Genomic DNA, 11,185 nt, shown 5'->3' on the forward strand with positions numbered 1-11,185 from the left:
AATCACTTCATATAATTTGTGTCGCATTGTTTTCACTTTGCCACTCATCTTTTTTTGTATTATACACAGGATCATATCCGAGATCCTAATGTGATATTCTTTCATCGTTCCTTATATCTAACCACTATGGAAACTGAAATAGCGAAGGATTTGTCCCGCTTAGCCGAAAAATATCAAGGTGTAGTCAGTATTGGATCTTATCCTGCATTTCATAACAAGTAACTCTATCTGTTTTTATCTTGAGGATACATTTATATTCATGTTACCTACTTACGCCTGTTACTCCCAATGGAGCATAGGCCGCCGACCAGCATTCTCCAACCCACGCTGTCCTGGGCCTTCCTTTCTAGTTCTATCTAGTTTGTGTTCATTCTTCTCATGTCTGTCTCCATTTCTCGGCGTAATGTGTTCTTCGGTCTTCCTCTTCTCCTTTGGCCTTCAGGACTCCATGTGAGGGCTTGTCTTGTGGGTGATTTCCCCAAAGTGTGTCTTATCCACTCCCAGCGCTTCTTCCTCCGCTGGAATCTGGTTTGTTGTCTCCCACAATAGCTTGTACCTGATAGTGTCTGGCCAACCGATCTGAAGTATTTTGCGTAGACAACTGTATTTTCTGGATGATGGCTTCCGTAGTTCTCCACGTCTCCGCCCCATACAGTAGAACTGTCTTGACATTTGTATTGAAAATTCTGATCTTGGTGATGATTGACAATTGTCTTGAGTTCCAGATGTTCTTCAGTTGTAAATATGCTGCTCTTGCTTTGCCGATCCTCGCCCTCACATCTGCATCAGATCCACCGTGTTCATCGATGATGCTGTCCAGATATGTAGAGGTTTTTACATCCTCCAAAGCTTCTCCGTCAAGTGTAATTCGTTTGGTGCATGTTGTATTGTGTCGGAGAGTCTTATTTTTCCCTTTGTTTATGTTGAGACCTACTGCTGCTGAGGCTGCTGCTACACTGGTCGTTTTCTCCTGCATTTGTTGTTGCGTGTGTGATGGAAGATCCAGATCATCTGCGAAGTCTAAATCATCCAGTTGCATCCTATCTGTCCATTCTATCCCGTGCTTCCCTCCAGATGTTGACGTCTTCATGATCCAGTCGATCACCAGGAGAAAGAGAAAGGGTGAGAGTAAGCAACCTTGCCTGACACCGGTCTTTACCTCGAATGAGTCGGTGAGTTGTCCTCCGTGGACGATTTGGCAGTTTAGTCCATCATAGGAGTTCCGTATGATATTGACTATCTTCTCAGGCACGCCGTAGTGTCGAAGAAGCCTCCATAGTGTTGTCCTGTTCACGCTATCAAATGCCTTCTCGTAGTCAATGAAGTTGATGTAGAGTGATGAATTCCATTCAATTGATTGTTCCACAATGATACGTAGAGTTACGATGTGGTTTGTACACGATCGATCCTTACGAAATCCGGCCTGTTGATCTCGGAGTTGGGCGTCCACGGAGTCCCTCATTCTGTTTAATAATACCCTGTTGAACACTTTTGCTGGTATTGAGAGAAGAGTGATGCCCCTATAGTTATCACACTTGCTGAGATCTTGATCAGAAGTTCTTCTTTTCAGTCTGTTGGTACTTGTTCTTCCTCCCAAATCTTACTAAGGAGAATGTGGAGTATCTCTGCAGTTATTGCTAAATCTGTTTTCAGTGCCTCTGCTGGGATGTTGTCTGGTCCCGCTGCTTTGCCGCTCTTGACTTGTCTAATGGCCATACTAATCTCCTCAATTGTTGGTGGGCCAACATCGATTGGGAGGTCCGTGCGTGCTGCTTCGATGTTGGGTGCGTTCAGTGGAGTTGGTCGATTCAAAAGTTCTTTGAAGTGTTCTACCCACCTGTTTCATTGTTCTTCAATGTCGGTGATTCCCTTGCCTTCCTTGCTTTCCACTGGTCTTTCTGGTTTACGGTAATTTCCAGCGAGTTTCTTTTTTGTATCATACAATTGTCTCATGATCCCTTCTGTTGCAGCCTTTTCCTCTGTCATTACTAAATCTTCCACATATTTACTTTGTCGGTTCTGATGCTCCTCTTCACTTGCTTGTTTGCCCCTGTGTATTCGGCTTGTGCCTTGGCTTTTCCTGCTCTTGTTCGTCTGGTATTGATTGCCGCCTTCTTGTTCCTCCTTTCTTCAATTTTATTCAGTGTACCAACAGTGATCCATTCCTTGTGATGGTGCTTCTTTTGGCCCAGAACCTCATGACATATTGAAATGATTGCCTCTTTTATCCCCTTCCAGTTGCTCTCCATAGTAGCCCCCTCCCCATTGAGTAGATCATGAAAGGCCTGGAACCTGTTGCTAAGGGCTATCTTGAATTTGTTGAGTTTGTCAGTATCGCGAAGAAAAGTCGTATTAAACTTTTATGATGTTGTCCGCCCCGTTGTCCAGAGCTTCCTAAGTTTTAATTTCATCTTGGCGACCAGCAAATGATGATCTGATGCTGCATCAGCTCCTGTCATGGTTCTCACATCCTCCATCGTCCTCCTGAATTTTTTTGATGCAGATATAGTCGATTTGGTTCTGCGTATTGGGATCCCGTGAAGTCCATGTGGTTTTGTGAATGCGTTTGTGTGGGAATCTAATGCAGCTTATGACTAGTTTACTGAAGGCACATAGGTTTGCAAATCTCTCACCATTTTCGTTCCTTTCTCCCAGTCTATGTCGTCCCATGAAGTCTTCGTATCCAGTGTTGTCCATTCCATCCTTGACATTTAAATCTCCCATCAGAATGGTCAGGTCCTTGGTTGGGCACTTCTCGACAATCGACTGCAGTCTATCGTAGAATTGGTCTTTAGCGTCTTCATCGTAGTCGTTGGTAGGCGCATAGCACTGGATGCCGTTCATTGTAATGCCCTCTTTCTTTGTTTTGAACGAGGCTTTGATGATCCTTGGTCCATGAGATTCCCATCCTATAAGTGCATTTTGTGCTTGTTTGGACAGCATCAATGCAATTCCTTGTGTATATGTAGCATTTTCTTCTTCATAGCCGGATTATAACAGAAGCTCCCCTGAAACTAGTCGTTGTTGTCCAACCTGCGTCCAATGTGTTTCACTGATTCCCAGCACCTCCAGGTTGTATTTTCTCATTTCTGCAGCAATTTGGAAGACTCTTCCGGTCTCCCACATTGTCCGGACATTCCATGTACCTATAAAAATTGTTGCTCTGGTTGTTAGAAGGTGCTTCGGCCTCATGACTTCCGAAGGAACTCGGCTTTCATCATGAGACGTCATAATTATTCCTTCTACTCCCAGGGCAGAGTTTAAATGGTTTGAATAATTTTTTCTGGTTGGCGTTTTTTTAGCGAGTTGGTTTTCTACGGGATGAGGTCGTTAACCCCCAACCCTCCTCCTTTACCCGGGCTTGGGACCGGCATTATTCATGTTACTTGTATAATCTATTAAAATACAGTTATAGGTCACTTGAGATTGATGCCTCGAACAGTAAAACAAATCGCCAGTATATATGTTTATTTCCTTTCTCACTACTAATAGGAGACAATGAAATATATTTCATTTATTAGTAAATGTAACCAACCATTAAATCTCCATGTTTTTATCTATTAGCTATTATCGTGTGCGAATAGCCTTTGATTCACTTGAAGAAGATACTCTGAAGTTGGCTTACAAAGATGCTGAATGCCTATTTAAAGATTGTGAGTTTTCGTTTTTCATTTTTGAACTTTATTTATGATAATTTCTCTTAAAAAGTGTTTATACTGATTGAATTGATCCTTGATTGATTTTAAATGAACTAAGCAAATCTATATAAATACTTTATCTAGATTTGAATTCGGTAGCACGCGATTGCTTTTGTCGAATGGCGCTACAACACATGAATAACAAAATCTTTCGTTTATTCAACCAATTCTAGGAAATTATTTAAGTCGTTGAGACATCTTACACAAAATCTTACTTGATAGTTCCCAACATGTCTGAATAAAACACAATCAATAGAATTCATTTTGCGTTATGGTTTAGAAGATGTAAAATTGACTCATTTATAGTAATTAATTATCACACCGCTTTTTTCTGTTTTGTTATCAAGTAGTTCATTCCTGCTGATCTGTTTAATTTTATACCCTATATTTTTTTCAGACATTATACAGTATAATCCATATCCAATCGATAAAGCTGATGAGGAAGTTTATAAATTATGTAAGCAGACAGAATCCAATTTGGGTAAACGTGTAGCTAAATCTTTGCAGTGTATAGAAGAGGCACTGAATAAATACAGGTACACTTCCAGTGAACCAAATGTTTATTTTTTGTTCCCTTTTAGATAAACTGGAGTTAACCATTTGATTGAGTAACTACACTGTTATTTTCGCCCAACCAATTTATTCATTTTAGCAGTCTACATTAAAGACTGACCTTAGTCAGACAATCATCGGAAACCAGTAAGCACTGGACAGTTGTGTCGTCCTAATATGAGACTCTTTAACAGTACCCATTTACAAAACCATAGGTGATCAAACCCCCAAACCTTAGGTCCAATCCGTACCGTAAGCTTTAAAATCCAATAACTTGTATAAACCGTCTGCATTGATACATTTTTGTCGTATCATTTTAGATATTATTTAACTACTGGTCATTTTTTCATGAACCTTGTAAATTTAACACCAAAGGTCGATGATTTTTCTTGTAAAAAAAAATAACAGATATGTATCAATATGGATTTTCTATGCAACATTAGAATGAAGATTGTAATCTACTTCTTATCGAAAAATAACTTTCACGTCTTTATTTTTATAAATTTTCATGAAAATAGATGATAATAATAATAATAATAATTATCATCCAGGTGGACTAATTTCGACAGTCTAGTACAAATGGTTCGCTAGCGAATAATTAAAAAGCTTAAAGGTATTCTTCAAGAGGAATTTAAACTGAATTATCCTGCTCACACTTTTTTTTATAGAAAATTTATCAAAAAATGTTTTTTAAGTGTCAGTTAATTCTTTTTGAAAAAATGAAAGTGTAGATAGAAAAGGTTTCAGTTTTTATTTAAAATAATCATGTAATTGATATCAACATTAAATTTATGGTTGTATTTCGTTGTATCTCATTTACTTCTTTATAAACTGATATCTATTACAGTGAATAAATCGGATGAAAAATTCTTGGGAGTAATATCAAATCTTATAGCACATATTGTTATTCTTATTTATATGTAGGCAACTAATTCGCTGCAGTAACAAATAATCGATTTTATTGGACAGTTGAGTGGATAATAAATGCGACTGCTCTTCCCCCATACTACTTGTCTTGATAAAGAAGAATTCTTAAGCGGCACCTGACATACGAGTGCGCGGATTTATTATTCAACGACGATACACCTCTTTACCATATACATTTTTAATCACCTTAAAATTTCAATGAGAAAATAGTGAATATTCTAAGGTAATTAATTCATCAACCCAATAAACTATCCAATGGCATTATTCTGATTATGTGCCAGGATAAACTGAAATATAAAGTGGGGGAACTCCTGTTTCACTATCCTACTGATTAAAACGCTATCTAGTCTAGCTATACCGTCTTACGTATCTTGAAACAAACTATAAGTTAAGTTTTCCTTAATCCGTTTTTAGTCAAACATAACCAGTTTCATTATTGAAATACCGCACATATAAAGCATTAAAAGAATATGTTACATTTTTTTTACTTTCAAAGTGATTCTGAGCTAGTTATATGTTTCAATGGTGGTAAAGATTGCACAGCGTTACTTCATTTAATCCATGCTGCAATTCAACACCAAAGTCATAATAATAACAACCATTCGGAAAATATAAAACCAAGATTACCGAAACTTTTGTATATTCGTTCATGTTCTAGTTTTCCAGAAACTGAACTATTTGTTGAAAAAACAGTTGATGTGTATTATTCATTATCGAGTAAAATTTTACGACCAGATTTAAAACAAAATGAACAGCGACAAACTGATGTAAATTCACAGTCTTCATCGTGCTCAATGGATAATAGCGTAGTTGTATATGAGGGATCTATTAAAAGTGCATTGGAAAGATTTTTAGGGGATTATCCTGAAATAAGAGGTGCCTTCATGGGTACAAGATATACAGATCCTGGGGCATGTAAGTATCACCATTCATTTTTGACTTGATTTCATTTTTGTTATTGTCCTTTTTCTGCTATAAATAGATAAATGTTTCAAGAAATCAAAAGTCCTAAAGAAGAATCCAGAAAAAAGAAACAAGTTGAACAAGGTAGCATTTCCTTTGAATTGGCTCCTCATTAGGACTATACACTAGCATTACAGGTCGTATTTATTATTGCTACTTAGTTACCTCACAAACAATTCCATATATTTGATATTGAAATAGTCTCGAGGGAAGTGAATCTCCTGGAATTCTGACCGCATCACGGTCACAAAATAAGACGTTTTCACTGATCTGTTCAACTTGCTTTTAGAAAGATTAGTACTGTGACTTCACTCTTGGATCTTGAATTTGCTGTCTTTTGTCTTAACTTACCCCTCTCCAATTGACATGCCTAGCTGACACTGAAACACCTATTTTCAGTTTATTTAATCATGTATTCCCAAATGGATGTTTAGAAAATAATCTGCGTCATGCTCTTGTGATCACATTTCGGCGGGTCAGATAAGATAATAATGTTTAAAGACTCGTCCTCTACGTTCAGTAATTGTTTGCTGACCACTTTGCAAGTTAAGTTGTACGAATAGCCATTGTGGTGACTTATTCATTACTATGGTACTAATATATTTCTGATAATAATGGGTTTTACTGTTTAACTTTTATCTTCTACGTAGACAAAATGTCTTATATGGTAATGTCAGATCCTGGTTGGCCTCAAATTCTTCGGATCAATCCACTTTTAGAGTGGACATATTCTGATGTATGGAATTTTCTCCGATCTTTTTCGCTTCCATACTGCAGTCTGTATGACGCCGGGTAATTATCAAAATTAATTCTGTAAATAAAAACCTTAAATTAAAATGCCTCACCAGGGTCTTTTTAGGAAATAGATCCATGAATATGTTATGAATCATAAATCCTCATGGTTTTCGAAATGTTAACGTATTAACAATTAAACGTCAGCTAACATTACGTATACCTCCGCCTGTAACTCCTCTAATGATACTGCATGTCCCAAGTCTGCGTTAAGAAGAAGAGTTGCGCATAGGGTCAGCAACCCTATCCCATAGAAAACAACCTTGGTAAGAAAACGCTAACCAGAATAAACAATTTTAACCATTTACACTCTACCCTGAGAGTTGAAGGATCTTCATATAGAAGAATTATGACTCATAGTGAAGTCGAGATTCTTCGGAAGTTGTTAGGCCGATGTCCCTTTTAAAAACCAGAGCAACAATTAATGTACATACATGGAATCTCCTTATTATGTGAAAGATCATAAAAACCAGTCAACTTGCTTCAGAAATGTGAGATGCTCGGAATAAGTTAAAACTATTGGACCCAATTTGATCAAAAAAAGAAAGATTAGGAAGAAGTGTTATACTCTGATTGTAAAGAAACAAAATGCTTCGCACGGACAGGGAGTTGTACTGATCCTCTTCAGAGAAGTACCAAGAGCACTTATGGGATGGGAATCTCGTGAATCCAGGTTCATCAAACCATCCTTCAAAACGAAAAATGAGAGGATCGCAATGCATGTTGTCTAGTACTATGTATCCACCAATGATAGCAATGAAGACGATAAAGATCAGTTCTACGAGAGGCTGCAGTCGATCGCAGAGAAGTGCCTAAGAAAAGGATCTAACCATCCTGATAGGTGACCTAAGCACCAGAGTCGTGATGGACAACACTGGGTACAAAAATCATGGGACGATATGGGCTGGGTGAAATGAATGAGAATGGTGAGGGATTCGCAAATTTACGTGCCTTCAACAAGATGGTTTTAGGCGGCACTATATCCCCACACAAACGCACAAATAAAGTTACATGGATCTCACCGGATCACACTACGGAGAGCCGGATCGATCAACGGAAGATGTGAGAACCAAGAGAGGAGCTGACATAGCTTGAGATCACCACTAGCTGGCGGTTGCCAGGGTGAAACTGAAGCTAAAACAGTACTGGATAACTGGAGGAATAGCAATACAAAGGTTTATTACAGTCTACCCTCGAGGTACTGACATACTCAACGAATTCAAGATATCTCTCGGCATCAGGTTTCAGGCCTTACAAGATCTACTCAAAGAAGAGGAAACTACTATGGAGAACAAGTGGAGGGAGATCGGTGAAGCACTAATTTTAGCGTGCCGAGAGGTACTGGGCTGCAAGAAGCATCATCATAGGGAATGGATCTCTATGGAAACCCTGGACAGGGCTCAAGAAAGGAAGAACAATAAGTGAGTAGTCAATAACAACCAATTGAAAGCAGAGAAAACTAAGGCTCAGTCTGAGTGCACAGAAGCGAACCAACGGCTGAAGAAGAGTATTAATGATGATAAGCAGAAATATATGGAAGACATATCAGTGACAACGGAAGAAACTGTAAGGGAAGGTAATATGAGACAACTATATGACATGACAAAGAAACTAGCTGGAGAATATAGTAAACCAGAGCAACCAGTCATGAACACAAAAGACAAACCAATCACTGAGGTTCGAGAACAGCGGAACAGGTGCGTATTGTTACATCCCAGTGAAGAATAAATTATGGGTAACTTCTGAGAACCATTAGTGGACTAAAATTATACATACATTGTTATTGAGCAACCATTCAGTAACTAGATTATGCATATCTATACTCCTCTTATTGTAAGCTTTGTTTTGATCTACAGACTATTATGATACGATTTACTATTCTTAAATTATACTCAGTCTATCAATTGCCATCACCCACAACCACAGCCACGTTTTGGCTTGATCTTGTACAAATGTTATTTCCGTTTGTCTCGTATATAAGCCAGGTATGTTTGACATAAATGATTCGCATAGTGGAAGCTGATGTTGGTGTTCTGGACTCAACTAGCAGGGTTAGGAGGGCAAAGGATCAATAAGGATGCTAGGCTGCTCATACCGGTTGGACGTCATTGGTTTGACACAGTGCTAAGACTGTATAAGTCATATTTCGATTGGCGAATAAATCACGTGATAATTAACCGGGCTAAAAGTCACAACAAATAGAGCACTGCAAGGAACTGTTTAATAGAGCCTCCTATAGCTGTCACTCCACCAACGATGAAATAAATCAGGACGGTCATCAGGCAAGTCAGGAGTGTGAAAGCAGCAGCGCCAAACAACAAAATAGCTGAAGCACTGATGTCAGACATATATGTAACTGTAAAGATGCTCCATGTTCTCTTCAGGAAGATTACAGAGGCCTGCTTGAACATCTGGGCTACCTGTTCCTGCCATCCAGATATTTCGACAACTTATCTAATTTTGTTTGTTTCAATACATCTTTATGGCTATTAATCGCATAGCCTATTCAGGTGCGTTTCTGAAAAGTGTACAACCTTTCGCCGTACAAGTTACAAAAGGCCCAATCAGAGATATCATGGGTGCTGGCAATATACAGCGAAAAGAATGTACATTATTTAGATGTCGATTTATAGGACTGCTAACTTCTAACTGGTGATCACTCAACATTTATCGTCAGGATCGACCAAGAAGTAAGAAACGGAAATTGGTTGAAATAATTTGTGCTGAAAACTATATATTGTACTGAAAATATAATATTGTATAAAGCTTATAATAATAAAGTCGTTTGGTTTAAAGATATTCAAAATAATATTGTTTGATATCGAAACTTTTGCGTTCGCTCTGGAGTTAAGTCTGGCTTTACTTTGTGGCTTCTGCGAAGTGCTCTTTAATCTTAAATTTGAAAACAATACTTTACAGTCACCAAGATTGGTTACAGTGATTCACCATTGACTAATTAATTCAGTCCGTTATATGATGTAATTACCATCGACATATATTATTAATAGCCATAATTTTCCTCTATTATCAATATTTCTATTTCAGCCTAAATTCTATCATTTCTCACTAGCTCGTCTACCAATTTTTAACTAAACAATACCTTGTTTCTTTTCTGTATCACAGATACACATCAATTGGAAGTATGGAAGATACTCATCCCAATCCCCAATTAAGGTATATAACAGAAAGTGGACGAATTGCATACCATCCAGCATATACACTAGACGAGGAGATTTGTGAACGCATTGGTCGTGTGCATCAAAATACTAAAACTGATTGAAATAAAGCCACCTACTAGTTAGTTCTCCGATGTAATACTCGTAAAGTAATTTTGTGATAAATATTTGTAATTTTGAAGAAATAGCTATAAAAGATTGTTTTCACCACTGTTCAGTACCACACGTATCCTGGATATGCTTTGACAATAAATTTTCAGCCAGAAATATCAGCACATATAAAACCCATCCTAGTTAGTTCTTGCTAACAATGGTATTGCATAGATTGATGAGATCTATCCTAATAGTAGTGGTTTCCTTATAATAACATCTCGGAACAAATCGTACAGGCTTACATATAAATGAAACCCACCTCAATCATTTGTTACATTCACCGAGAATTTTGAATGGATTTCAATACTACTCATATTGGAAATGATTATACATTTCTCGAAATATGCCACAGAGTTCTTCACTGGTCGTTTGGTAGGCGAAGAGAGTTTTCAGGTTTCACTTTGAATACGTTTAAGTCTCCAGTTCGTAGCACAGTTCACAATTTAAAACTTCCACACATATTATGGGTTGAGCTAAGCAATCAATAGTACTTTTGTCGTGCAAAGCACATAACTCTATGGCAGTACAGAGCTAGTTCTCATCTCGAACACTGACTTTCAGAGAAAATGACTTGTTTAGCTTGTGCTCAATGGATGAAGTCGTTAGTCGCTGAATAGTTACAAATCGATTGCATGGCTAGTACACAAAATTTATTATAAAATTATCTATGAAAAATAATTAAATAATTTTACAAATAAAAGACTATGGAATGTTGATTTAAATCATAAGATTAATTTGGTTAATTAGGCTTATAATGTAAGAGTAGTCTGATAACACCCACACAATTTATTGTGATGACCCAGATGAAGCTGTAAAATCTAATTCACTTTAATCGTTCAGTCTGAAATATGATTAAATTATGTTAACATATATATTCAATGTGAAATCATCGATACGTGAAAAGGTGAGTAAAAGAGATATGCA

General features: G+C 37.6%; 1 protein-coding gene across 1 annotated transcript; it reads left to right on the forward strand.

Moving 5' to 3' along the window:
• Positions 1 to 3,547: 3,547 nt before the first annotated feature.
• Smp_126650 (putative molybdopterin-binding) lies at positions 3,548 to 10,212 on the forward strand (the record flags this gene model as incomplete). The annotated part of the gene is made up of 6 exons (XM_018794419.1): positions 3,548 to 3,653; positions 4,096 to 4,234; positions 5,674 to 5,894; positions 5,988 to 6,092; positions 6,791 to 6,932; positions 10,056 to 10,212. 6 exons carry the CDS (start codon positions 3,548 to 3,550, stop codon positions 10,210 to 10,212), a joined length of 870 nt encoding a protein of 289 aa, XP_018648834.1.
• Between the last annotated feature and the right edge of the window lie 973 nt (positions 10,213 to 11,185).

Source organism: Schistosoma mansoni, chromosome 1 (genome assembly GCF_000237925.1).
Source record: "Schistosoma mansoni strain Puerto Rico chromosome 1, complete genome".
NCBI classification, from domain to species: domain Eukaryota; kingdom Metazoa; phylum Platyhelminthes; class Trematoda; order Strigeidida; family Schistosomatidae; genus Schistosoma; species Schistosoma mansoni.